Genomic DNA, 24,434 nt, shown 5'->3' on the forward strand with positions numbered 1-24,434 from the left:
TTACGATACCCTCAGCGGGAGAAAATCAAAATCGAAATTTGAAAAATAAGTCTTCCCGCCAGCCATTATCGAAACGCACTCTGATTGGTGGACTTAGCGATGACGTCATCGCTCCCTATTGCGGGATTCATGGCTGCTAATCGTATTTGTTTCTATTGAAATCCTCAAGTTTTAGACAGAAGGAGAGTGCCGTTTATTTGACAAAAATAAAGGAAAGAGCGTTTCCGCGGGAAAATCGGAGATTTGAATTTCAAACTAAAATATCTCGGTAGAAAAAAATCGTAAAAATATTCTGAAAAAAGTTTTGTTTATTTTACATTATTTGTGGTTGATCTAATATAAATTTGAAAAACACCTTCGTTCTCTATTTCAAATAGTAGGTACCAAATTTAGACATCTAGTTTGGTTCGTGTTATTGAAAGGAACCTCTTTTTATTTTTTAAGCGCTAGGCCGCGGGTTTGATTCCGGTCCGCAGCGTATTTTATCCTCAAAAGATACCTGTTCGTTCTCGAAACGGCTGGCTTTTTCCTATCCTGTCTTCGTTCTCTCATTTCTCTCTTCGATTTTGGGACGATAAAACTAAGACCTTAGAAACAAGACTCTATCAAACCTCTTCTAAAAAGAAAAGAGAAAGGGATGGAATTACAATGAAACAAAACAACAATATTTTACAGAATGTATTGCACAAAAATATAAAGTAAGGTAAAATTAAGAATATGGAATAAAAATGGAGAGCGGAAAATAGTTCCAAATAAACTAGAAATCTATGAAATAACTTAAAATTAGGTAAATACCTACATAGATATTTATAGAGTTTTTTTTAATATCAAATAAAGTAAAAATAAAACGAATAAATTTTTTAACTCGTTTTAGGTACATAGGTATGTACCAACTTATTTAAAAATATTTTGAAAGAGTAAACTCGTCAGACATCGTTGAGGGTGGATGCTCAAAAAAAAAAAAAAAAAAAAAAAAAAATAGAGTAAACTCGTCAGACATCGTTGAGGGTGGATGCTCAAAAAAAAAAAAAAAAAAAAAAATCATTACTTTGGAAATCTTCTTTCTCATGACGGGGTGTGTTTTTCTTTAGAAAAATAATAGAACCAGATCATGTTCCCCCTTTTTATTTACAAGTTCAGAGAGCAGATGGAGCACCCCGTATAGCTGTGTCTACAGGGTGGTGGTGTGGGGGGGACGTTTTGGACGGGGGGACACATCCATGGCTGTGAAGTGTGGATGAGGCCCGAGAGAGCTTTGTTTCGGTTGTGCGAGGAGGAGGGCTGGAGGCAGCGCCTCTGTCCGGAGCTGGACGAGCTTTCCACTCACATAACCTGGAAATGAACGGGAGAAGTTAAGGTGCGTCCACACTACCTAACCTCTTCTGAGCTTTCAACATAGCAACGAGTGTCCATGATAAAGTACATAAGTCTAACTACAGTTGTGTCATGGTTTCGGCTAAATATTGAGAAATCACATTGTATTTTTTACTTTACCTCTAGGATTTATAAGCGTTTTTTCAGCGTTTTATGCGTGTTGTACGCTAAGTAGGATAAAATACGGGTTTTATTTAGCTTTTTTTTACCTACATAGTATTTGGCTACCTTTTTTTTACGCTTTTTATCTAGCATTTTTACCTGTAGTATTTGGCTAGCTTCAAACGTAGTCCCAGGATGTAACAGTACGGGACTCGTCACGTGACCTGCCTCCACACAGATCATGTTGGGATACTCGTCGTCCCCGAAGTCCTTCATGTCCCGTCCCGTGTCCCACGGATTCCATATGACTGCACGGGACAGAAAAAAAAATTAAAGATAATCATGGGTCAGATTAAAATAAAATAATGGAGGAGTTGCAATTGGGAAAATATTATTAATAAAAGGTCGATTCCTACGTAAAAAGTTGTGAAAAATCCAAGTTGACCCAGAGTCGAATAACAGAGAGCGTTTGAAAAATCACTTTGAAAAATCACCGATACTGTTTGATACGGTGACTTGTAGCACAGAGTCAGATCGTTTGATAACTTACCGATGCAATGACTTATACATAGGCGTAAGCGTAACAGCGTTTGATAACTCACCGATGCTATGAATTATAGCATATATGCGTTTGATTACTCATTATAGCGGAGAACAACAGAGCGTTTGACAAATCACCGATGCAATGACTTATAACAGCGTTTGATAATTATTAAATATATTTATATTAGACATCCTAGGTTATAAAGTTATGAAATAGGTAACTACAAAACTTATTACCTTTATATGATACAATGGATACACGTTCCTGTATCCATGGAACGTGTATCCACTGTATCATATAAAGGTAATAAGTTTTGTAGTTACCTATTTCATAACTTTAGCGTTTGATAACTCACCGGTGTCGGGGAAATTGTACTTCTGGAGCCTCATCTTCCTTCCGGACACCACATTGGTGACCACATGCTCCTGGCAAGTGTTCTGATAGATGCGATCCGTTAGAGAACTCACCGAAACCGTTTCACGCGTCTCACGAAACAGTTGGTTGTCTAGCACCTGGAACGGTGGAAACAAAAACGAAGTCAGTAATAATAATAATAGACTCCTGAGTGGACGGTAACCACTAGGCGAGGTTAACGCCTTAGGCGTTCTCTACCACCTAACCCTTAGAGCTCGATTATTATGTGGTCGAATTCTCAAATAAGTGAGGATAAATTCCATGCCTCGGCTAGTATCGAACCCACGCCCTCCTGTTTACCAGACGAGCGTCTTGACCACTACACCACCGAGGCAGGTAAAATATAACATAAACAAACAAACAAATAAACAGACAAACAAACAGACAAACAAACGAATCTATTGAAGACTCAGTAACTCTCTGAAGTTCCCATATCAACATTAAAAGCCCGTTCTAACTTGTCGTTCGCCCCAGGCCCGGGGGGAAATCCGCGTCTTGGCGCTTACAGAGCAGACGCTTTTCAAATCTAACTTGGTCATCACGCTACTCTCCAAGCTAACTAGGTTGGCTCTATGCATCATCTTAAGGTAGAAACACACTACCTACAATATTATGGGAAAACTTTGAACTACATCTTTCTGACTCCCCATGAGTTCACGTGACGTGATGGTAGTGTATTTGTACCTTTAATAACCCCGATTGAACAACATCTTCACAACTGTGAACAATTGGAGAATACCTGCACACACGATGACCTAAAGGAAGCCAACCAGAGAGCTGTTCAAGTTGCAAACTTCTGGATATTCAAGATTTAAAGGTGGTTCGCCAGCCTAGTTAGCTTAGTTGGTAGTGCGTCTGCCTTGTAAGCGCTAGGCCGCGGGTTCGATTCCCGCCCGGGGCGGATTTTATTCTGATGGGATAATGTTCGTTCTCGGAACGGCTGGCTTTCTCCTATTCTGTCTTCCTCCTCTCTTCGATTTCGGGACGATGGGACCATGGCAGTTGCAGTTCCCTCTGTCAAACCTCTTCAAAAAAAAAAAAAAAGGTGGTTCCGGAAACGGAAAGTAAGTAAGTATAACCCCGATTGAGCGGGAAAAAGTAAAGTAGAAAAAAAAGAGATTTAACCCTTACCTTGTCAATGTAGTGACACCCATACAGACCGTTCACCTGGCACCGCCGGACGTCGGGAACTTTGAGGTAGGTGTGCAGGAGAAGGTTAAAGTTGAACGCCAGGTCGTTGCTAGGGTTGTAAACACCGATGTTGAAGTGAAGTTCCTTCTCGCGCAGAATCAGACGGTAGGTCAGTCGAAACCTGGCGAAATAGGGAAAGATACAGAAAATGTCCAAATAGGGAAAGATACAGAAAGCGTCCAATGTAGCAGTTGTTTCATCGCTACGAAATAAAAACGGCGGTGAAACACTCATCTTTAAAAAAAAAAAAAAAAATGATGTTGTAGCCAGAAGCAATAAGCACGTTGAATGCACATGCACTACAGTGAAACCTCGAAACAGCGGAGGCTCTTGATCCCCGAGGGCCAAATGTGCCATGAAGAATTGGAAAAAAAGGGGCATTCAAGACCTCCCTGGTGAAATATCTTAAAGGCTCACGGTGAAAGAAAAATTTAGTGGTTGGGTGGAAGAGTTCCTCCAGGAGAACCCTGCCACTTAAAAGAAAGAAAGTATTATTATATTATTATCGTTCTTATAATATTAATATTATTATATTATTATTATATAACTCTTTATTAGAATTTTACAATATTTACAAAGAGGTACAAGAAACAAAATAACAAACTGAAAGTCGTAGGTATATAAAAAAGTCAAAATACTACCCATTGGCAGAGAACAGTCAAAAGGTGGGCAAAATGTGAAAAAGTGAGTCCCAATCTGACGGGAAAATTGGAAAATAGAGGTGATTAAGAAGTCTTGACACAATGCATGACTAAACTTAACAGATACAACGCCTTATTTCTTGCTAGGACCGATGCTAAAGAGGGCATACGAGTATGTGACCAGATTCTTACCCCATTTTTTCTTTTTTTTTTTTAAGATGAGTGTTCCACCGCCGTTTTTATTTCGTAGCAATGGAACAACTGCTACATTAGACGCTTGTGATATGTACAGAGAACAGTATTGTGTATCTATGTTCCTTACATCCTCGGTAAGAATATTATAGGATTTGTAGGTACATAAGAGTATAAGTGCTTGTAGATGTCACTTTTGAAGTCTTTTATGTTAATGAGCGTTTAATGAGTAAGTAATCAACTAATCACTCTAGTAGTATCACAGTAGTTAGAGAAATTTATTAGAATCAATGAAAGCAGTATAGGGGGATCATAGTATTATTGTGATAATCATAGAATAGTGAAAAGGCACTTAGCTTCACCACTAATATGTTACAGTTTTCACAATTTGTAAGGATCACACCATTGTTCCTTATGAACTATTCTGATAACCTACTTTAACACTGGTAATGCCGTCACTGGTCGCAACTGGATCCCGCAATATGTTGGGCTTAGATTTCATAACTCCAAAACAAACCATTTTTGGACTGCTGGAGTAAAGGAGCTTTTCAGTCTAAACTATGATATATACACGAAGTAAACTATTCTTTTCTAGCAAAATCTTTTTGGAAAAAGAAAAACACGAAGATTTTTTTTACTATTAAAATAAAATTAAAATTTATTGATGTTTTCTTTAAAAAATATATGTACAAAAAATAATAAATTACACAAGGCACAAAAATTATGAAAATTAAGATCTCAAGAATTCCAGGAGATTAAGATTTTTGAGAATTCATAACGAACTTAACAGTAGATTTTTTGAAAGAACAATTACCGAGAGGGGATACAATATAAATTTGTTACATTACACAACAAAAGGTAAAGGACCAAGATTTAAAGTAGGAAGGGTTGTCTGGAATAAGTTGAAAACAAATTGGTGAATCCAGGTTTCCAAAATGGTTTCGTTAGGATATGAATACATATAAGTTGAAAATTATGGAGAGTGAATTTTGAAAATTTAAAACTCATTTTAGGCCTTATTCACACTACCCAAGCTGTGCGAAATCAATGGAACTAGAAAGAACAGTGATTTGGTCGCCTTAAACTCGTCAAGTTATCGTGTGAATCAGCCTTTAAACTTGAAATAAACTGAAGAAAGTACTAAGTTAACTTTAATTTTGAATAGAGGAAAAAGCTTTTTGAACCAGTAGGATGCTTTTGCTTGTTTGGAACACTAGAGTACTAGCTAGGTAATTCCCCACAGAAGAGAAATATTTTTTGCAATTTGCTTCAAATTGAATGGCTAACAAGCAGACGGGGATTGACCCCGACTGGGAAATTATGGGCTAGTCTACTCGTTTCTCAACGGTCCACGTGATGTTCCGTGCAAACCCGTGCTGGGGACCGAATGCCCAGGCTCCGAATTGGGCTGAAAATAAATAAGTTATTATTTGTTAGGTTTATATTAGACATCCTATGTATTAACATTATTCTTACCGTTTTTATTATTATTGAATACTAGGTAGGTATCCTAGTATCCAATAATAATAAAAACGGGTAATACCTAGTATCCAATTATAATAAAAACGGTAAGAATAATGTAAATAAGTTATATAAATTAAATAGGTAGGTAATTACTTAAAATAATACTAATAATTAAAAAAAAAATCTGAATCATGATTTCTTTGTGTGTGAAGCTGAGAGCCTCTTTGTTTTGTGGATATTACAGCATTACTAAGAGCCTCCTTTAGTATTTTTGACAAATAAAATAAAAAATAAAAATATCTAATAAATATAAATAATAATAAAAAAAAATAATAATAATAAAAAGTAAAAAATAAATAATGTGCGTTGTGCGTCAACAAAAGGTTGTAAGTCAGCCTAATTATCTTGGAAGATACCGTGTCTCCCTTGTAGGTACCTAGGTTAAGCTCTAGGTCACGGTATTTCCGCCCGAGGCGATAAAGTCTTATCCAAACAGATAAGGTTCGTTCTCGGAACAGCGGGCTTTCTCTTATGCTGCCGTCCTTCTCTCTTTGATTTCGGGACGGTAAGACCTTAGCAGTTAGGCGGATTTCACATCTAGACTGCAACTTGTAGTGTACGGCAGTTTTCATGTTGAGGGCTACATAGTCTTATGGGCCTGTTCACACTTAAACTTCAAGTTTAAGTGCCCATAAGACTATGTAGCCCTCAACATGAAATCTGCCGTATACTACAAGTTGCAGTCTAGATGTGAAAGGACCCTTACAGTTCCCTCTATCAAGAATTTAATACCATTTTAGCAGGCCAATCTTTCACTCCTCGGAAATAAAGCCAGCTGACCCAAATATCGGTCAGGCAGGTTCAACCACGCGCGAATTGTTTTTTGCACTCTAGTCTGAATAACACACCACGAGGCAGAGTGTTCCTAAGTTCCCTAATTATGCAACCACGCTATGCAGAGAAAAGTAAAAGTGAATCCCGTGTTAAGTTAGTGAACTTTGTAGTTTTTTTTTTTTTTTTTTTTTTTTTTTTTTTAAAAAAAACCAAATAGGGAAAAATTTTTCTGCAAAATTTGAGCTACCTGGGGCTATTGGTAAATTCATCAGAGGGGCGAACTACTTTTAGCTTTTTTCCAGTAGGTATTCTATAAAGGAAAGTAATAGGTATCACAGACGAAGGGCATCCATTCGTAAACTGTTTATTTTTTAATTTAAAAGATGAGTGTTTTACCGGCGTTTTTATTTCGTAGCAAAATGAAACAGCTGCTATACATTAGACGCATGTGGTCTGTGTCGTAGCATGCCCCGTAGTATGTCCCTCATCAGATGGACGAGAACTTGTAGTCAAAACCAAAAGTCAGATCAAAAGCAATCATCCTATAGGACTGATTGAGAGAGGCTGACGAAAAACGCCGACCCCGTCTGAACACAGGAAAAAGAGTATACCCTAGCTACCTACGTACTTTTCATTACCATCAGAGCAAAATCCATAAATCTAATAGGATAACGACAGTCGTGTGATGTTCACACCAGATTTTTTTCCCTAAATTACATTTTTTTTAACTTCTTTGATTCTTTCACTTGAAATTCGAGCAGAAAAAAATAAAAAAATCTGCATTAAATGAAACTGGTTTTACTTCTCTACACGTGGATTTGTTTTTTTGGTTGATTTTTTTCTGTGTCAAGTGTCTGACTCATTTTGAGTCCCCTGCCTGTTTAGACTGCGGAAGTAAAGGGACTTTTCAGTCTCATTCTGGCAGTAAAAACAGGGTATTTTCTATTCTACTTTCTTAGTAGGCGTCTAGAAAGGAGCCGAGGGTCGATGGTTTTGTAAACTTTTTCGGTGCTCAAATTTTCCTTTGAGGGTCAAAAACCTCAAATTGGTGAGAGGGTCCAAGCGGCTAAGTTCCCGCTATTTACTAACGCCTGCCACTCACAATCAGGTAGACCCGACAGGAAAAGGTCCGCCTGTCAGGTCTACCTGATTCCTGATCAGCACACACACTGTCAAGTAGACCTGACAGGAGGACCTTAGCTAGGTAAATACCTACTTCTCTATAGGTCCCTACCTACCTAACTAAAGAACAGTAAAGTTATAATTAATTTACTTAGGTAGGGTAAGTGTACCATTTATTCGCCCACCTAAAAAACGTACCATTTATTGGCCCACCTGCCCACATTTATTTTTCTAATTTTTGTTTTTATGACTACAGTTTTTGAATAGCACTGGTTCGATAGCAGTCTTTAACCCCTTTCTTTTGATGAAAATTGGATCTTGAAAATTTTCGTCCAGTTCAGACTTGTGGCGTAAATGGTACGTAATGGCCAATAAATGGTACGTTTTTTAGGTGGGCGAATAAATGGTACACTTACCCTATAAAGAACAAAAAGTAGGTACATAATATGCAAACAAAGTAATCGAAGATCGAAGAGATCGATTGATTTTTTTTTCTCTCTCTCAAAATCTCATAAGATAGGTACACGCGCAAATTTTTACTCCGCGCCGGTTCAGTAAACCAAAGTTTTTTTCATGCATTTTTTTTTTTTTTTTTTTTTTTTTGGCAAATTACCACCACAAAAAAAACTAAGAGAGAAAGAGAAACAGAGAGAGGGAGAGAGAGAGATTTTTGGCAAAACTTTGAAATCCGCTATAGAACCGGCTGAAGCTGGTTTAATCTTCTTTGCTTTTTTTCTCATGAACTTTTTGGTATTTGTACGTAGGTATTCTATTCTATTCTATAAGGATGCAACACAAAACGTTTGGTTGAGATAGGTGCTGCGGTTGGCGCTATTTTTACAGCTTTCGGACGGATTTCGACCGTTTTTTGGTATTTTACAGCTATACCGACTAAACTGTTAGAGATATTGTAAAAGTTAGGGTAAAAGAACACTCAAATAAGCATCAGTCAATAGGATAAGGAAAGTCGTGTGATGTTCACACCAGATTTTTTCGTATGAACTACCCAAGTTAAGTACCTACCTAGAGATGTCCCTATCACTACCTATATCTCTTCTTCCTATCACTACCTATTTAGTACCTAGGTACCTAATCTAAAAAATAAAATAAAACATATAAATAATAATAAATAATCAAACAGGTATCATACCAACCTACTATCTAAGTCAGTAAGTAGCTATTGATTTGTCATGAAAGTTTCAACTTCATTCTGATCGGTCAACCACGTGGAAACCATTTTTTTTTTCATCAAAATTTAGCACAGGTGAAGATATTATACATATGTATAGTAGTATGTCTACTGTATACCTACATATGTTGTTATGCATTTGTTGTCAATTTCGCATGAGCTTTATAAACTGAGCTTAAAATTCACATAACGAAATACTTTCCCAGAATGTCCATTTATTTAGGCACTAAACAATTAAAGGAATTGCAAAGAGAAAAAAAAAATCAACCAAATCTTACAAAGTAGGTTGCGCCAGCCTAGTTAGCTTAGTTGGTAGTGCGTCTGCCTTGTAAGCGCTAGGCCGCGGGTTCGATTCCCGCCCGGGGTGGATTTTATCCTGAACGGATAAGGTTCGTTCTCGGAACGACTGGCTTTCTCCTATCCTGTCTTCCTTCTCTCTTCGCTTTCGGGACGATAAAACCTTCACTGTTACAGTTCCCTCTAAACAGTCTATACCTACCTGACTATATGTATACATACAAACACTCGCTACACAAGAAGTAGCTGAACAGGCTAAATATTGAAAGGGTTAGGTAGCGCACAAAATAATACTTACGGAATACAATCGGTATGCCTCCTCGGATTGGTCGCTTTCCATCGAACACGGCAGATTTACTGAAAGCAAAACAAAATAGATTCGTAATTTCGTAATATTAGATCCAAATTTCCAACAGTCATATTGGATTTCACCAATATTTAATTTATTCAGTCCTTAAAACTTTTGTTAAGCTAACAACCAGTTAAGTTCCATTTGATTTGTATAGGCTTAACAGGGCTGTTAAGCTAACGGGCTGTTTAAGGCTGGACAGAAGGTTGGTGAAATCCACCATCAGCCTATTAAGACCGATTCCTGAAATAAGCACAATTATTTTAAGCAATCAAAATTGGGGGACCTACTTAGCTTGGAAGGAATCTGCCTTATACCAAGATCGTGGATTCCCGCCCGGCGCGAATTTTATCTTAAACAGATAAGGTTCGGTCGTTCTCGGAACGGCTGGCTTTATCCTATCCTGTCTTCCTTTTCTCTCTTCGCTTTTGGGACGATAAGACCTTAGCAGTTACAGTTCAGTCTATCCAAACTCTTGAAAAACGTAGAATCCACTTCGTTGGTTCCATGATAATGTAAACTGTTTTACTCTTATCACAGGTGATAAGCCAAGAGAGAGAGAGAAAGAGAGAGAAGGCGAGAGAGAGAGAGAGAGAGAGAGAGAGAGAGAGAGAGAGAGAGAGAGAGAGAGAGAGAGAGAGAGAAAACTTTTAAAAGATTGACAATAAAACTTGTAATGTCAAATAGTCAATTGTTGCGAGATAAAATATTACAGAAAATGAAAGCTATAATTAAATGAAGTTCTACTTTATAAATCAATAGAAAGTTTGGTTGACATTACGCCCAGTGGTTGGTTGACTTGCACTGGGCGTAACTAGTGGATTATCATTGTGGAACAATCGGACTGATCTTCTGCCTTCTTCAGATATCAAATAATCTGTTCAAATCAAGGCGTCTCTACTTGAACTTCAACTATCAACAGTTTCAATTTCATCACGTCAGTAGAGACGCCTTGATTTGAACAGATTATTTGATATCTGAAGAAGGCAGAAGATCAGTCCGATTGTTCCACAATGATAATCCACTAGCTACGCCCAGTGCAAGTCAACCAACCACTAGGCGTAATGTCAACCAAACTTTCTATTGATTTATAAAGTAGAACTTCATTTAATTATAGCTTTCATTTTCTGTAATATTTTATCTCGCCCTATTAGATGTAGGTGTCGAAAGGTCAGATTTATAAATTAACTGAATGGGTGATGCTAATAAATGAGTAATATCAGAAGTTATAAAGGGAAACGAGATTCTAGGGAAGGGCAGGATCAAACTGTATTCAAACGATGGTATGAATTAATAAAATCTAGTCACTTTCTACAACTTTTTAGAGTTCGAAATCTTTAGCTTTTTAGTTCAAGGACACCCGATATTCAATTACCTTCCTCAGTAGTTCCAATTGTCCACCAATAACCAATAGATAACACAATCCATACCCCAGTACCCCAGTCAACAACAAACTTATTAAGTTTTCCAAGAACCCCATGATGTTTCACAAAGCCGAAGATGAAAACGAACATTTTGATCACAATCTCAAAGATGTTATGCAAAACAGTGAGCAACATAAAATGGCGGGCATTCTAATGCCCACTTCTCACGGTCAGACCATCTGACAGACTCAGGTCTGAACATGAGTGACGGGCATAACGTGTGTGGCGGCAAACCGGTGAAATATCAAAAGAAGACACACTAATCACAATATTATATATAAAAAACGTATAAATAAAGAAACAAGGTCTAAGAAAACAAACGAAACTTTATGAGTTATGCCTAGCTAATTTTCGCGATGACCTATGAATAAACTGAATATTAAACAAATTAGGTAAGTACCTACTACCTACATAGGTACTGATTTTCTCTAATCATGATCGAATAAACTACGAGCTAAAAAATTCCCGGAGGGACGGGCCCAGCTTGTTTCTTCTATTCCCTCCTCTCTCTCCTCCTCCTTCTTCTTCTTCCTTTCCTTTCCCCTCTACTTTTCTCTCTCATTTATCAACATTGTTTTTATGTACTTACACTTCTCCGTTTTCTGGTTGGTGTGTCTTTTTTCAAACGTTTTCGATCCGAAAATTATCTTGTTCTTTCTCTTTCCCTTCTTCCTCTCTCTCTCTCTCTCTCTCTCTCTCTCTCTCTCTCTCTCTCTTTCCCTCTCTCTTTTTCTCTCTCTCCTCTCTCTCTCCCTCCTCTCTCTCTCCTCTCTCTCTCTCTTTCTCCTTTCTTCCTTTATCTCTTCTTCTTCCTCATTTTCTTCCTCTTTCTCCTTCAGTTCTGTTCCTCTCTTCTCTCTCATATATATCTTTCTTTAATTTCTCTTTTTTTCCTCTACTCCCTACCTCTCTTTCCCACTTCCTCCTCTTTCTTTTGGTTCCATCTTCTCCTCCTTCTTGTACTCTTTCTTCTTCTTTTTTTTTCTTTTTCTTTTCCCTTCTTCTTGTTCTTCTTTTTCCTCCTTCTTCTTTTTCTTCTTCTTGTTGTTCTTTTTCCTTCTTCTTCTTCTTCTTCTTCTCCTCCTTCTTCTTCTTCTTTTTCTTCTCTCGAATTCTGCATTCCTTCCGGCAAGAGTTTTTTGACTAGTTGAGGATTTTTTCATCTGCTTTTGAGGTTCAAAAAATTCATATCTTATTCTCTCTCTTCTTCAACTTCTTTATTTTCCATTTAGGTATTTCCCCTTTGCTGTTCTTTCTGATTTTTTTTTTCTTGACTTTTTTACTTTCCTTATCCTATAGGAAGGAAAGTAATGTAATCGGGTCAAATTTTCGATGGTCAGATTTTAGTGCCAAAACACGTGAAAGAGAGAGGCAAATCTTAAGGTAATGAATCTAAGATAGTTCTATCAAGGTTCTTGAGCTGGTACAGGTTACAGTATTCTAGGTATAATGTACCTACTCCCTATCAGAATAGGTCAGGGATTCCCAACTAGCGGCCCGCGGGCCCGCCAGACCATTTTCGTGGCCCGCGAAGCTTTTTGAGATTTGTACAAAACTTACCTAAATGTAAAAAAAAGCAAAAATACTTTTGGAAAAATTTCGCCTGTGGCGCTCAAAATTCGATTGGACTACATTTCTGAAAAATTTGGGGGGGGGGTGCTCCCCTATAAACATAATGTGGCCCGCGAAGTACCTCCCAATGTAGCATGTGGCCCGCATACACATGGAAGTTGGAAACCCCTAGAATAGGCATTGTAGGTACCTATGTACCTAGGTTTTTAGAATAGGTTACTAATGCCAGGCAGATTAGTAATCTATTGATCTAATGATGTTGGTTGTTCTGTTACATTTCAAGGTTTCTTCTCTCCAGAGGCCGGTCTCCTATACAGGGAGTTCAAAATTAATGTTAATCTAGAGCAGTGGTTCCCAACTGGTGGTCCGCGGACCAATAGGTGGTCCGCGGGCAGGTTTCAGGTGGTCCGCGAAGCCGTCCAATAATCTACTTATATATATAGGTATATTTTTTTCCTACTCCTGTAAATTTTCGGTTTTCCGTTGAAGATGTGCCAGAAGACATCCAGAAGGAGCTGATTGAGCTTCAAAATGATCACACAAATATTCATTTTTACTTTTTATATATTAGAATTAGATCATATCAGTTCCCACACCTAGGTAGGAAAGTAGGTAAATACTTGTAAAATGATAAGAGTGTGTTTTCATTGGTTTAGTTCTTATCTACAAAAAACAGACATGGTATACAATACATTTACACCTGTACCTACAATACGTAGGTAGGTATACATAGGTAGGTACCGAATAATTAATAGGTACTTACTTACTTACTTTTGTGGCTACCTACGTACATACAGTGACCCATATCGGTTCAAGATAGTGCGAGAGCCTATAGCGTGCACTTATACCTACGTACATACAGCTAGAAATGCTAGAATCAATATCTAGGTAGAATTATTATTATTTTTTCAAGAGGTTTGATAGAGGGAACTGTAACTGCTAAGGTCTTCTCGTCCCGAAATCGAAGAGAGAAGAAAGGATAGGAGAAAGCCAGACGTTCCGAGAACGAACCTTATCTGTTTCGGATAAAAACTGCCCCGGGCGGGAGTCGAACCCGTGACCTGGTGCTTACAAGGCAGACGCGCTACCATAGAAGCCTTTGACAGGATTAAAACAAATAAGAGGACAAAACTTTGCTTTTTCGGGAGACAAATTACAAATTAGAGTCAAAAGCGCATTAGGAAATGTTTGTACTTTTTTTTTAATGAATAAAGACCCTCCTTGCTAAAAACTAAAAAAAAAAAAAAAAACGCACTGTCCGTTCCCATGACAACGAGTGGTCAGCTAAAACCACTGGAATGTACGATTCCTCTCTCTGTCTTTATCTCCTTCCTTCTCTCTCTCTCTCTTTCCCTCTCTCTCATTTTCTCTCTCTCTCGCTTTCTCTCCTTCTTTCGCCAGCCTTTTGGTTGGTAGCATGTCTGCCTTGTAAGCGCTGGGCCGCGGGTTCCATTCCCACCCGGGGCGGATTTTATTCTGACCGGATAATGTTCGTTCTCGGAACGGCTGGCTTTCTCCCATCCTGTTTTCCTTCTCTCGTTTTCGGGACGATAAGACCTTTGCAGTTACAGTTCCCTCTATCAAACCTATATTGAAAAAAAAAAAAAAAAAAAAAACTTATTTTTCCCCCTTTCACCAGGTTTCGACTCACCTACCGCTTCATTCTGCGAGAGAAGGGGCTTCACTTCAACAAAAAGACTTTACCAGTTGGAGGTCCCTGTATCTAAAAAAAAAAAAAAAAAAAAAAAAATTGATTACTCGAGCTTCCCGATATAGAGTTCAATATTAGAGTGCTGGAACCCAGTCACTCTTTCGGCACCCTAGTTTTTCTCTCCGTGAAGTATGCGATTAGACAGGTTATAGCTTATCGCCCAATGGAGGGTAAAGCCTCCGTCACTAAAAACCCTAATTATTGATGTTTTTTTTTTTTAAGAGGTTTGACAGAGGGAACTGTAACTGCTATGGTCTTATCGTCCCGAAAATCGAAGAGAGAAGGAAGACAGGATAGGAGAAAGCCAGCCGTTCCGAGAACGAACATTATCCACTCAGGATAAAATCCGGCCCGGGCGGGAATCTAACCCGCGGCTCAGCGCTTACAAGGCAGACGCGCTACCAACCAAGCTAACTAGGGAAAAGGGTTACATATTTCGACTTACCTGACAAACAGCTGTTCCTGATTGTTAACCCTCCACGACACAACTGTGGCTCCTGTGAAACAGAAAGAAGCAGAGGTGTGTCAGTGCAACAGAAAGGGTCGCATTATCGCTTACTATAGGTATGGTCCGTATTACAAAACGCACATTTTAAAATGGGTTAAAAAAAAAGAAAAAAAAAAAAAAAAAAAGATGAGTGTTTCACCGCTGTTTTTATTTCGTAGCAATGAAACAACTGGTTCATTGGACGCGTGGGCATGCTACGACACAGACCACACTGTGTCGTAGCATGCCCATCCCGAGCATCTCATCAGATCGGCGAGAAGAGACACAATACTAACTTATTTAACAAGGTTTCTAGATGGTCACCCATCCGGAACTAACCACGCGCAAAAGTTCAACTTTTTTTGAGAAAGCTCCTAAAGACAGTGTCTTTCCATATTATACATGTATTTTTCTACGATTATAGGTAGGTATACAAAGTTTTCAAGTAACTATTCTGATCTTATGACCTTTAGTATGGGTAATCTAACTTTAATTTGAAGATAAGTAATCCATCCTTAAGATATTTCATATTAGATATATTCTTAGTCAATTTTAACCCCTTTTTAATCTTATCGAGATGTAAATCCTGCCATCTCACCCTTCCGTGATTCATTGTCCTGATGAATTTAAATGGGGTCGATGAATATGCAGATCAGTGGCTCTCAAACTGTGAGGGCGGCGCCTTAGGTGTGCCGCGAGATTTTGGATTTTTTTTTGAAATAGGAGAAAGATCTCAAAAAAAAACAAACAAAAAAAAAAAAAACAATTGATGAGATAAATTACAAAATCCGAGACATGGACAACGGAATAAGAACGCGATCTTCTCGAGAACCTACGAACAAGGCCACCCTGTAATTATCTTATTAGTTCAAAAACCTGGACATACCTTTCACATAACCTGTGCCCGGTGTTATGTGTGCTTGACCTATCACTATATCCGATAAATACTGTAGATCAGGCATGGCCAATTGGCCAACCTTTTCCAGAGAACATCAAATATTAATTTGTAACCCTGCCAGCCTATTTAGCTTAGTTGGTAGCGCGTCTGCCTTGTAAGCGCTAGGCCGCAGGTTCGATTCCCGCCCGGGGCGGATTTTATCTCTTAGCACATTTTACACCCAAGCTGTCACCCTCTCTTTCTCTCCCCTCTCTCTCTTTCTCTCTCTTTTTCTCCTCCTCCTCTCTCTCTCCTCCGCTTTCCCCTCTACTAATCTCTTTCAAGTTTCCTCCCCCACCATCTTGTCTTCTCCTCTTTTTTTGTCCGTTACAAAGTTTTCGACGGTTTTTTGCGTCCTTTTCGATTTGAATGAAAAAACCGAAGCTCCAGTTTCCGTTACCATGGCAACACAAAGTCTCGTGTGTTTTTTTTCTTTTTTTGAGTGTGGTTAAGACAAGGATGGGGTAGGATTTGGGAGGGTGGCTTTTTTTTGATCGAAGGAAGTGAAGCTTGAGTTTTAACTTTTAAACCTAGTACCTACCCACTTGAAACAACAGTTGGAAAACAAATAACACTGAGAAATGATACTTTCTCATCTTATTGTCATAGGAAGTAAAAAAAGTGATAGGGTGCCACAAGTTAGGATTGAAGAACTCTATTATTGGGTTACTTCCCTTACTTAGGTGGTTGGAATGCTGGTCTAGTGGTCGCTCGGTGGTGTAGTGGTCAAGGCGCTCGCCTGGTAAACAGGAGGGCGTGGGTTCAATCCCAGCCGAGGTATGGAATTTTATCCTCATATAATTTGAGAATTTGACCACAATAATAGTAGTAGCCTACTGCTAGAGTAAAGGGACTTTTCAGTCCTATGCGAGCAGTATAAATAAGCACTACTACTATTACGAGTATACCACTGAGGTTGGCTAAGAAAGGTTGAGAACAGCTGTCGGTAGAGCTCATCCTCATTTCATTGTCTCGTAATTACATTTAAGAATTCACTAAAGACAAAATAATAGATAAGAGAGAGACAAATAGAAAGGGAAAGAGACAAAGGAATGGAGTGAGAGAGAGAGCAAAAAAAGAAATAGAGAGAGAGAGAGATAGAGGGAGAGGAAGAAAGGTGAAAAAGACGATAATCTTGTTTATAAACCGCTTGAATAGGACTGAAAAGTCCCTTTGCTCCGATAGTCCCTAAAGATATAAGTGGTTAAGAAGAGAACGTTAAGAGAAAAGGACGATAATGAAGGAGAGAGAGAGAGAGGAAGAGGGAGAAAGAAGATAATGAATAAGAAGGAGAAGAGAGAGGAACTAAAGCGATAAAGGGATGGGGCAGAGAGAGAGAGGGAAGAGGGAGAGAGAGGGAAGAGGGAGAGAGAGAGAGAGAGAGAAAGGTAAAGAGGGAGAGAAAGAGAGAGGCAGGAGAAGGGGAAGAGTGAGAGAGGAGATTACAAGATTAGCTCCCTCTCTCTCTTTATCTCTGCAAGGTACTTGTGTGCTCATTCTTTTCTATTAAAATGTCCTCTTAAAATTCTTTGTCTCTTTCTTTCCCTCTTTGCCCTCTCCCTCTTTCTGGTTTTCTCCTCTTCTTCTTCTCCTCCTTCTCTTTTTTTTTCCTCACTTCGGGTTTTTTCTTTGAGTTTTGTGTTTTTCTTTTAATTTTTTCTTCGTGTCTTTATTATTTGTACAATTTCATACACCACATTATATCCCTTAGGTTATCAGGCCTTGTTTTAACAAATAGGAGGGATACTCCTGTTAAGATCTGTGGTAACGTGCTAGCTTGGCATGCAGAATGAAAGGGTTCGATTCCCATGATCGACAAAAAAAATGTACTCAGAGAAAGAAAGAGAGAGAGAGAGAGAAATGGAAATTGGAAGCCGATTAAAAATCATCAGGCTAACTTTTCAATAAATCGTATCACACATACCTAACTAGGGCTTAAAAACTATAGGGCTAAAAAAACTAGGGCTTAAAAAATTAACTAAAGCTCAAAAACTAGGGCTTAAAAACTATAGGGCTAAAAAAAACTAGGGCTTAAAAAACTAACACAATTAAAAGGGCTAAAAAAATTAACTAACACTTTTTTCATAATTTTCGTTATATCTAAAACGGCAAAAAGCTCTGAAAACTTCTTTGTATGTACCTGTAGTTAGTGAAAACGACCTAAAATTTTCCATAACCTCCAAATTCTAAGCCTCAAGTCTTTAAATTCTTGGTCTTCCAGACCCCTTTGCCACATCTTTTCCCTCCTGAGTTCGGACCTGATTTAATTAGATAATATTAGAGAAATAACAGGGGAGATAAAGTGTGGAAGGAGGGAAAAAAAATCTGGTGATAGTGTGGGATTAAGTACATAAGTTGGGTAGATATCGTGGTGAAAGATAAGGGGATAGAGGGAAATATAGCGAGGTAGAGGAGAAAAAGATAGGGGAAAGGGAGGAGGGGGGAAAGAAAGAGTGGGAGAAAAACCATTGCTTGTTCTCACGAGAAAATTGTGTGGAGATTTTTATTCCGTGTTTTTTTTCTGCTCTTTCTTCTTCTTCTTCTTCTTCTTCTTTTTTTCTTGAAATTTACTCTTCGTTCTCCTTTTCATTGTCTTCTTCTTATTATCCTCTTTATATTCCTTTTTCTCTGCCTTTCTTTCTCATTTTTCTCTAGTTTTTTCTTTCATATTCCTCCTCTTTCTCCTTTTTCTTTTAATTTCCTCCTTCCACTACTCACCTATTTTTCTCATCTTCCTCCTCTTTATATTTATCCTCTTCTTTCTCTCCTTTCTCCTCTTCTCCCTTTTAGTTCCTTCTTCTCCTCCATCTCCTCTTTATTCCATTCTCCTTTTCAGCCCGTCCTTCCTTTATTATTACGATAGTAATAAAAAAAGGTATAGTGGACGGGCTATTGTAATCGCTTCGGTGTCTGTCAGTCGGTCCATATAACATTGTCGAGCTTCCCGATATAGAGTTCAATATTAGAGTGCTGGAACCCAGTCACTCTTTCGGCACCCTAGTTTTTCTCTCCGTGAAGTATGCGATTAGACAGGTTATAGCTTATCGCCCAATGGAGGGTAAAGCCTCCGTCACTAAAAACCCTAATTATTGATGTTTTTTTTTTTTAAGAGGTTTGACAGAGGGAACTGTAACTGCTATGGTCTTATCGTCCCGAAAATCGAAGAGAGAAGGAAGACAGGATAGGAGAAAGCCAGCCGTTCCGAGAACGAACATTATCCACTCAGGATAAAATCCGGCCCGGGCGGGAATCTAACCCGCGGCTCAGCGCTTACAAGGCAGACGCGCTACCAACCAAGCTAACTAGGGAAAAGGGTTACATATTTCGACTTACCTGACAAACAGCTGTTCCTGATTGTTAACCCTCCACGACACAACTGTGGCTCCTGTGAAACAGAAAGAAGCAGAGGTGTGTCAGTGCAACAGAAAGGGTCGCATTATCGCTTACTATAGGTATGGTCCGTATTACAAAACGCACATTTTAAAATGGGTTAAAAAAAAAGAAAAAAAAAAAAAAAAAAAAAAGGTGCTTCACTCAGTTACAGTTCCCTCTATCAAATCTCTAAAAAAAAAAAAAATGATTTAAGCCAAAAATAGCCCGAGAAAACTGGCGATAAACCAAAAATGGGTTCCCGATCGACGATCGTTTCGTCCATGCCTGTATAGTAAGTATGTATATCTACTAAGATACATTTTACCATTTACTATATCTCCGATATACGATATAGGTACATACATGTCTGGTGTGTTTGTCTTCTACACGTGGAATTTTTTTTGCATGGAGTTTTGAGTTCGGTTTGTGAATAGCGGATTAGCGGGCGCTGAGAAATTTGGTTTAGTTTTAGAATGTGTGTGTTTTTTTAGCTTCTTCTTTTTTTTCGTATAATGTCATTCTATTCTTCTTCTTCATCCTCTCCTTCTTCTTCTTCTTCCTCCTCTTCTTCATCCTCTCCTTCTCCTTCTTCATCCTCTCCTTCTTCTTCATCCTCTCCTTCTTCTTCCTCTTCTCCTTCTTCTTCTCGTGAATGATGGTGATGGCAAAGAATTCCACTCCAGAAATTTTCTTTACTTACCATGCAAGTTAATCGTACAAGTCCCTACTTACCATGCAAGTTGATCGGGCAAGCCTTCTTACTTACCATGCAAGTTGATCGTACAAGTTCTTACTTACCATGCAACTTTCAATAGTGCAAATTACTTACCATGAAAGTTTTGCACTTACCATACAAGTTGAGCGTGCAAGTCCTCACCTTGCAAGTTTAATCGATCAAGGCATAGGTATTATTCCTAATGAGCTAATTTTTCGTGCAAGCTCCCAAATACCATGCAAGTTCTTTACTTACCATGCAAGTTGATCATACAAGTCGTATTATTTATCTTATATCTTCTAACCAGGCATAACCTACTTGACAATTTTACTTTTTAGCATGCAAGTTCTTCGTGCAAATTCTCACTTACCATGCAAGTTGATCGTGCAAGTCGTATTGTTCCCGCGGTCCATCATGACAACACTCGTAGCCAGCGCCATTTTCGGTGAATAGGCCTCTGTTACTTTGCGACGCTGGTTTTGGGAACACGCCCCCAACTGGCAACTCAAGAGGAGGAACGTCACGAAAAGACGACGGAAATGACGCTCGTTGGACGTCGAAAGGGAGGTTACCCAGAAACGGGGCCCATGAGCTGGAAAATCAGGTGAAATGGGGCGATTTTGGGCGGAAAAACTAGGGATTTTTGTTACCAAAACGGGTTGATTTACAAGTTGAATGCTCTCGGGTTTTATCAGACCGTTTACATTGGGCGAAACACGATTTTTCTGATTTGTTGAACGGACCAAAACCGTTCAAAACGGGCTGTTTTACGAGCTGATAATCGGAATTTCGACGTTTTCCGAAATACGATGTACCTATTTGACGATTTTGACGGTTTTCAAAACGCGAAATATGACGAAATAGACGGTTGGTAGGTAATTAATATCAAACGTTTTCTAGTTCAACCAGATAATCCGCTAAAAATTTGGCTATACTGGGACGGACTTTGTGAGGATCGCGAAGAATTGGACTGCGAATTTCAGAACTTTCTAATTGCGCGAATCTGCCGAATTGCGTGGTTTATGTGATAATTTTAAAAAGTTAAACCGGTACCTACGTAAAGTTCAGGAAAAATAGAAAAATTATCCGTTGGGAAAAATTAAAAATAAACAACTTTTTTTTCCACTCACCTAATTATAATTTTATTTTTTTTTTTTTAAATATTACAGTGAAATAAATAATTTAAAATATTTTTAAAATAAAATTCAATTTTTTTTGCTGTATAGGTATACGAGGAAAACCTCTTTTTTTAAAAAAAGTAACCGCACACTTAATAGGTCCTCTAGGAGAGGAAAGAGGAATTAGCAAATGGTGTAAAGCAAATAATGGCCTATAAAAATTGGAGAATGACCCCTGCTTAAGCCACTTTTCGAATTCCTACCCCATACCCTGCTGAAATCCAGGATCCCGGTCTGATTAAGGTCAACCAGGCCCTGGTGAAGAATAAGGCCAGCTACTCACTATCACGTAGACCTGACAGGTACTACCTGATGGTGAATGGCTGGCCCAAGATAAGAAAAAAAAAAGGTTCATACCCAGCAGATAGTCCGTGCCCTTATTAGGGTCCAACTCAAGCAACTGTTGCCTTGTCGTAATGAACTTGGCCTTCTTAGTCCTGTTGGTCTTATCCAATAACCACTCCTTAATAAGGTCCTGTCCATCTGACCTCTCTCCAACATTGCCCTCATCATCCTTAGAAGACACTGGCAGGAATTTGGCCCGACCACCTCCCATGATGACCTTGAAAGAGGAAAAATTGGGTCCGGTTAGAATAAAGGTAAGTCCAAAATTAGTCGATCAACGTCGACTGAAACCGTACACTGCCTCGACAACATAGAGATTCAAATCTTCAGCTCGTCGATCGACGGCGTAGACCATGTACACAACATCGACTATGCGTTGAGTGTAAAAGATAACGAAGAACATTGAAGCAAAAAACAAGATGTCCAATATGTGTTTTTCCAAAAGAGATTTGATACAGTTATCTTTGCATTAAGATTAAGTCCTTCTTCCTAGGAACGATTGATACCTATGAGGAAACTTTTGACTGGAATTAACCCATTAGCTACCTAGATCATCCGTCCCATTAACCCGTTACCTTGATCCTCCGTCCGGGGTCATCCTTGACCAGTTGGTACGCAATGTCCTTACATCCGTTTCCAATCCGCTCCGGATCCTTCTTGATATCCGCATCACATTCCCAGTCTCTCTCCGCCGTGTGCGCATACGTACCTGCGGGTGACGCATGCGTTACTCTGGTAGTTGTGACGACGCCTGGAATCCCACCCGAGAACCAACGAGGGAATTAATAACAAGTTCGTGATTATGGAATCAAAGATCAAAAAAGCTCAATCAATATTACTCAATCAAAGAAACATAATCAATTATTAATCAATTAAAAAAGTTCAAGCAACAGTAGGTACTCAATCAAAGATCCACCTTGAACATCAAGGAAAAAAAATTAACATTGAAAATTGACTGTGATCCAAGAACTAAATTACATGGTAGGTATGTATTAGGTTTACTAAATATCTATAATATTTAGATTTATTAGCTAATATTTATTAATTATAAGCCAGGTGCGTACCTATGCAGGATTTTATCGAGGTGGGAGTCCAAACAGGGAGTCACCTCCAAATTTTTACTTTCTATTACTACAGTTATAGTTCAGAGTTGAGCTCCAAATTTTCCAGAGGGGTGCTCCAAAGTTTCAGAGTCCAGCCCACAGTAAAGGAACTAAATAAAAGCCTGCCCCCCCCCACCCTATTTACGGCCCTGGTGGCACATGTCGTTTACGAATTGTGCGGCTTATAATTACGAAATGTCAGGCAAAGAGATCCATGCAAATTTTTCATAGCTATAATTATAAGATTTATGAGAGGCATACTACCGGATGGGGGGCATGCTACGACACAGGCCACAAGCGTCTAATGTAGCAGTTGTTCCATTGCTACGAAATAAAAACGGCGGTCTTTTTTAACAACAACAAAAAAAAAGTCTCACATGCCATAGGGTAATTTGTAATCCAATTTCCTATAAATGAGCAAATTATTAAATGAAACCTCTGAAAATGAACAAATTATTCTCGAGTTTCGGATTTCTTTTTGCATCACGACATAGGTCTTACTTTCCGTGTCCGGTCTTATCTGATTAATCCAATGGTTGGCTATTATTTAAAAAATGGATGACCCGGTGTTGAAGGATTAGTCGTTAAAAATAACGGTCCAGGGTACACCCGATCGCAAGACTCTAGTTCGGAATCTTCGAGAAGGATACTTCTATGTACCCCCATAATTACATAAGTATGCCGACTGAAAGTAAAATAGGGGAAGTAACAAAATAGTCCTCACCTGTAGATTTGCCAAAGTCCTGCGCCCACTTCAGAATGCTGGTCGTGAAATATTCCGGGTTCTTCATGCCCTCACAATTCTTCCTCGAGATTTTAGAGTTAACCCCTATGGTCCCGAAGTTGTTTTTAACCCCGCACAGATAGGCGGTGGCTGTGCACGCTGAATCGGCCGTCTGCTGGTCCACACAGTATGTCTATAGGAGGAAAAACAGAAGAAAAGATTCTGTCACATGGGCCTCTCAGAGTACAGGTAAAAACACACTACCATCTTGTCACGTGAAGTCATGGGCAGTCAGAAAGACATAGTTCAAAGTAAGTTTTCCTATAATATTGTAGATAATTTCGTCCAGGACAGCCACAGTACTATCACGTGACGTGACGTGATGGTAGTGTGTTTCTACCCTAACTCACCGATATTGAACGAATTAATTATGTGAGTTTCAATTATTTAGCTAAAGTCCCTTAGGGACAAGGATATCAAGGATAGGTCCCTTAGTGCCTATTTATCTATCGGTAAAGTCACAACATTGGGTCAGGATTGTGTTACCTTTTTATTGGTCTGCACCTTTGCACCATTAAGTGGTGCCATTCAATAAAAGGCACCCATAAAATTTTATTAAAACTCGAAAACGTGGCCCCCACATTACAAAAGTCCAACCCGCTTTACCTTGGCCATCCCAGTGAAGGGGAAATTCTCAAAGGAGAGATGATCTTGCTCCCCCCGGGGTTCATCAGGGCCCCGTTCTCCTAATTGACCCTTGTAGATCCTGGCGGCCGTAATGGTGGGCAGGGACATACCGTCCCCTAGGAACATGATCACATTCTTTGCCTCTCCCTTGATGAGAGGTTTGTTCAGTTTGAACTTGAGCTCGTGGAGACCGACCTGCTGCCAGTAGTTGGGCTCTGGGGACAGAATGGGTTAAAATGATCGAAAAGTGAGCAGATATGTACCTACTTTTGCAGTACCTCGGTGGTGTACTGGTCAAGGCGCTCGCCTGGAAAACAGGAGGGCGTGGGTTCAATCCCAGCCGAGGTGTGGAATTTTATCCTCAATATAATTTGAGAATTTGACCACAATAATAGTAGTATGCAACAATTGACTATTTGACATTACAAGTTTTATTGTCAATCTTATAAAAGTTTTCGAAGTCAGA

At 38.9% G+C, this 24,434-nt stretch overlaps 2 protein-coding genes across 2 annotated transcripts; both read right to left on the bottom strand.

Moving 5' to 3' along the window:
- Positions 1–1,086: 1,086 nt before the first annotated feature.
- Positions 1,087–21,055, bottom strand: LOC103515205 (glucose-6-phosphate 1-epimerase). The gene is made up of 9 exons (XM_008480133.3): positions 20,302–21,055; positions 19,178–19,229; positions 9,663–9,721; positions 5,793–5,866; positions 5,307–5,350; positions 3,566–3,746; positions 2,376–2,532; positions 1,636–1,784; positions 1,087–1,332 (listed from the first exon to the last, which is right to left on the bottom strand). The coding sequence occupies exons 1-9, from the start codon at positions 20,369–20,371 to the stop codon at positions 1,324–1,326; spliced, it is 795 nt and encodes a 264-aa protein (XP_008478355.1). The 5' UTR covers positions 20,372–21,055; the 3' UTR covers positions 1,087–1,323.
- Positions 20,921–24,200, bottom strand: LOC103515206 (membrane-bound alkaline phosphatase-like). The gene is made up of 5 exons (XM_017446546.2): positions 23,948–24,200; positions 23,282–23,474; positions 22,030–22,205; positions 21,467–21,671; positions 20,921–20,934 (listed from the first exon to the last, which is right to left on the bottom strand). Exons 1-5 carry the CDS (start codon positions 24,092–24,094, stop codon positions 20,921–20,923), a joined length of 735 nt encoding a protein of 244 aa, XP_017302035.1. The 5' UTR covers positions 24,095–24,200.
- Between the last annotated feature and the right edge of the window lie 234 nt (positions 24,201–24,434).

The sequence above is a fragment of the Diaphorina citri genome, unplaced genomic scaffold, assembly GCF_000475195.1.
Source record: "Diaphorina citri unplaced genomic scaffold, Diaci psyllid genome assembly version 1.1 scaffold1296, whole genome shotgun sequence".
Classification (NCBI taxonomy): domain Eukaryota; kingdom Metazoa; phylum Arthropoda; class Insecta; order Hemiptera; family Psyllidae; genus Diaphorina; species Diaphorina citri.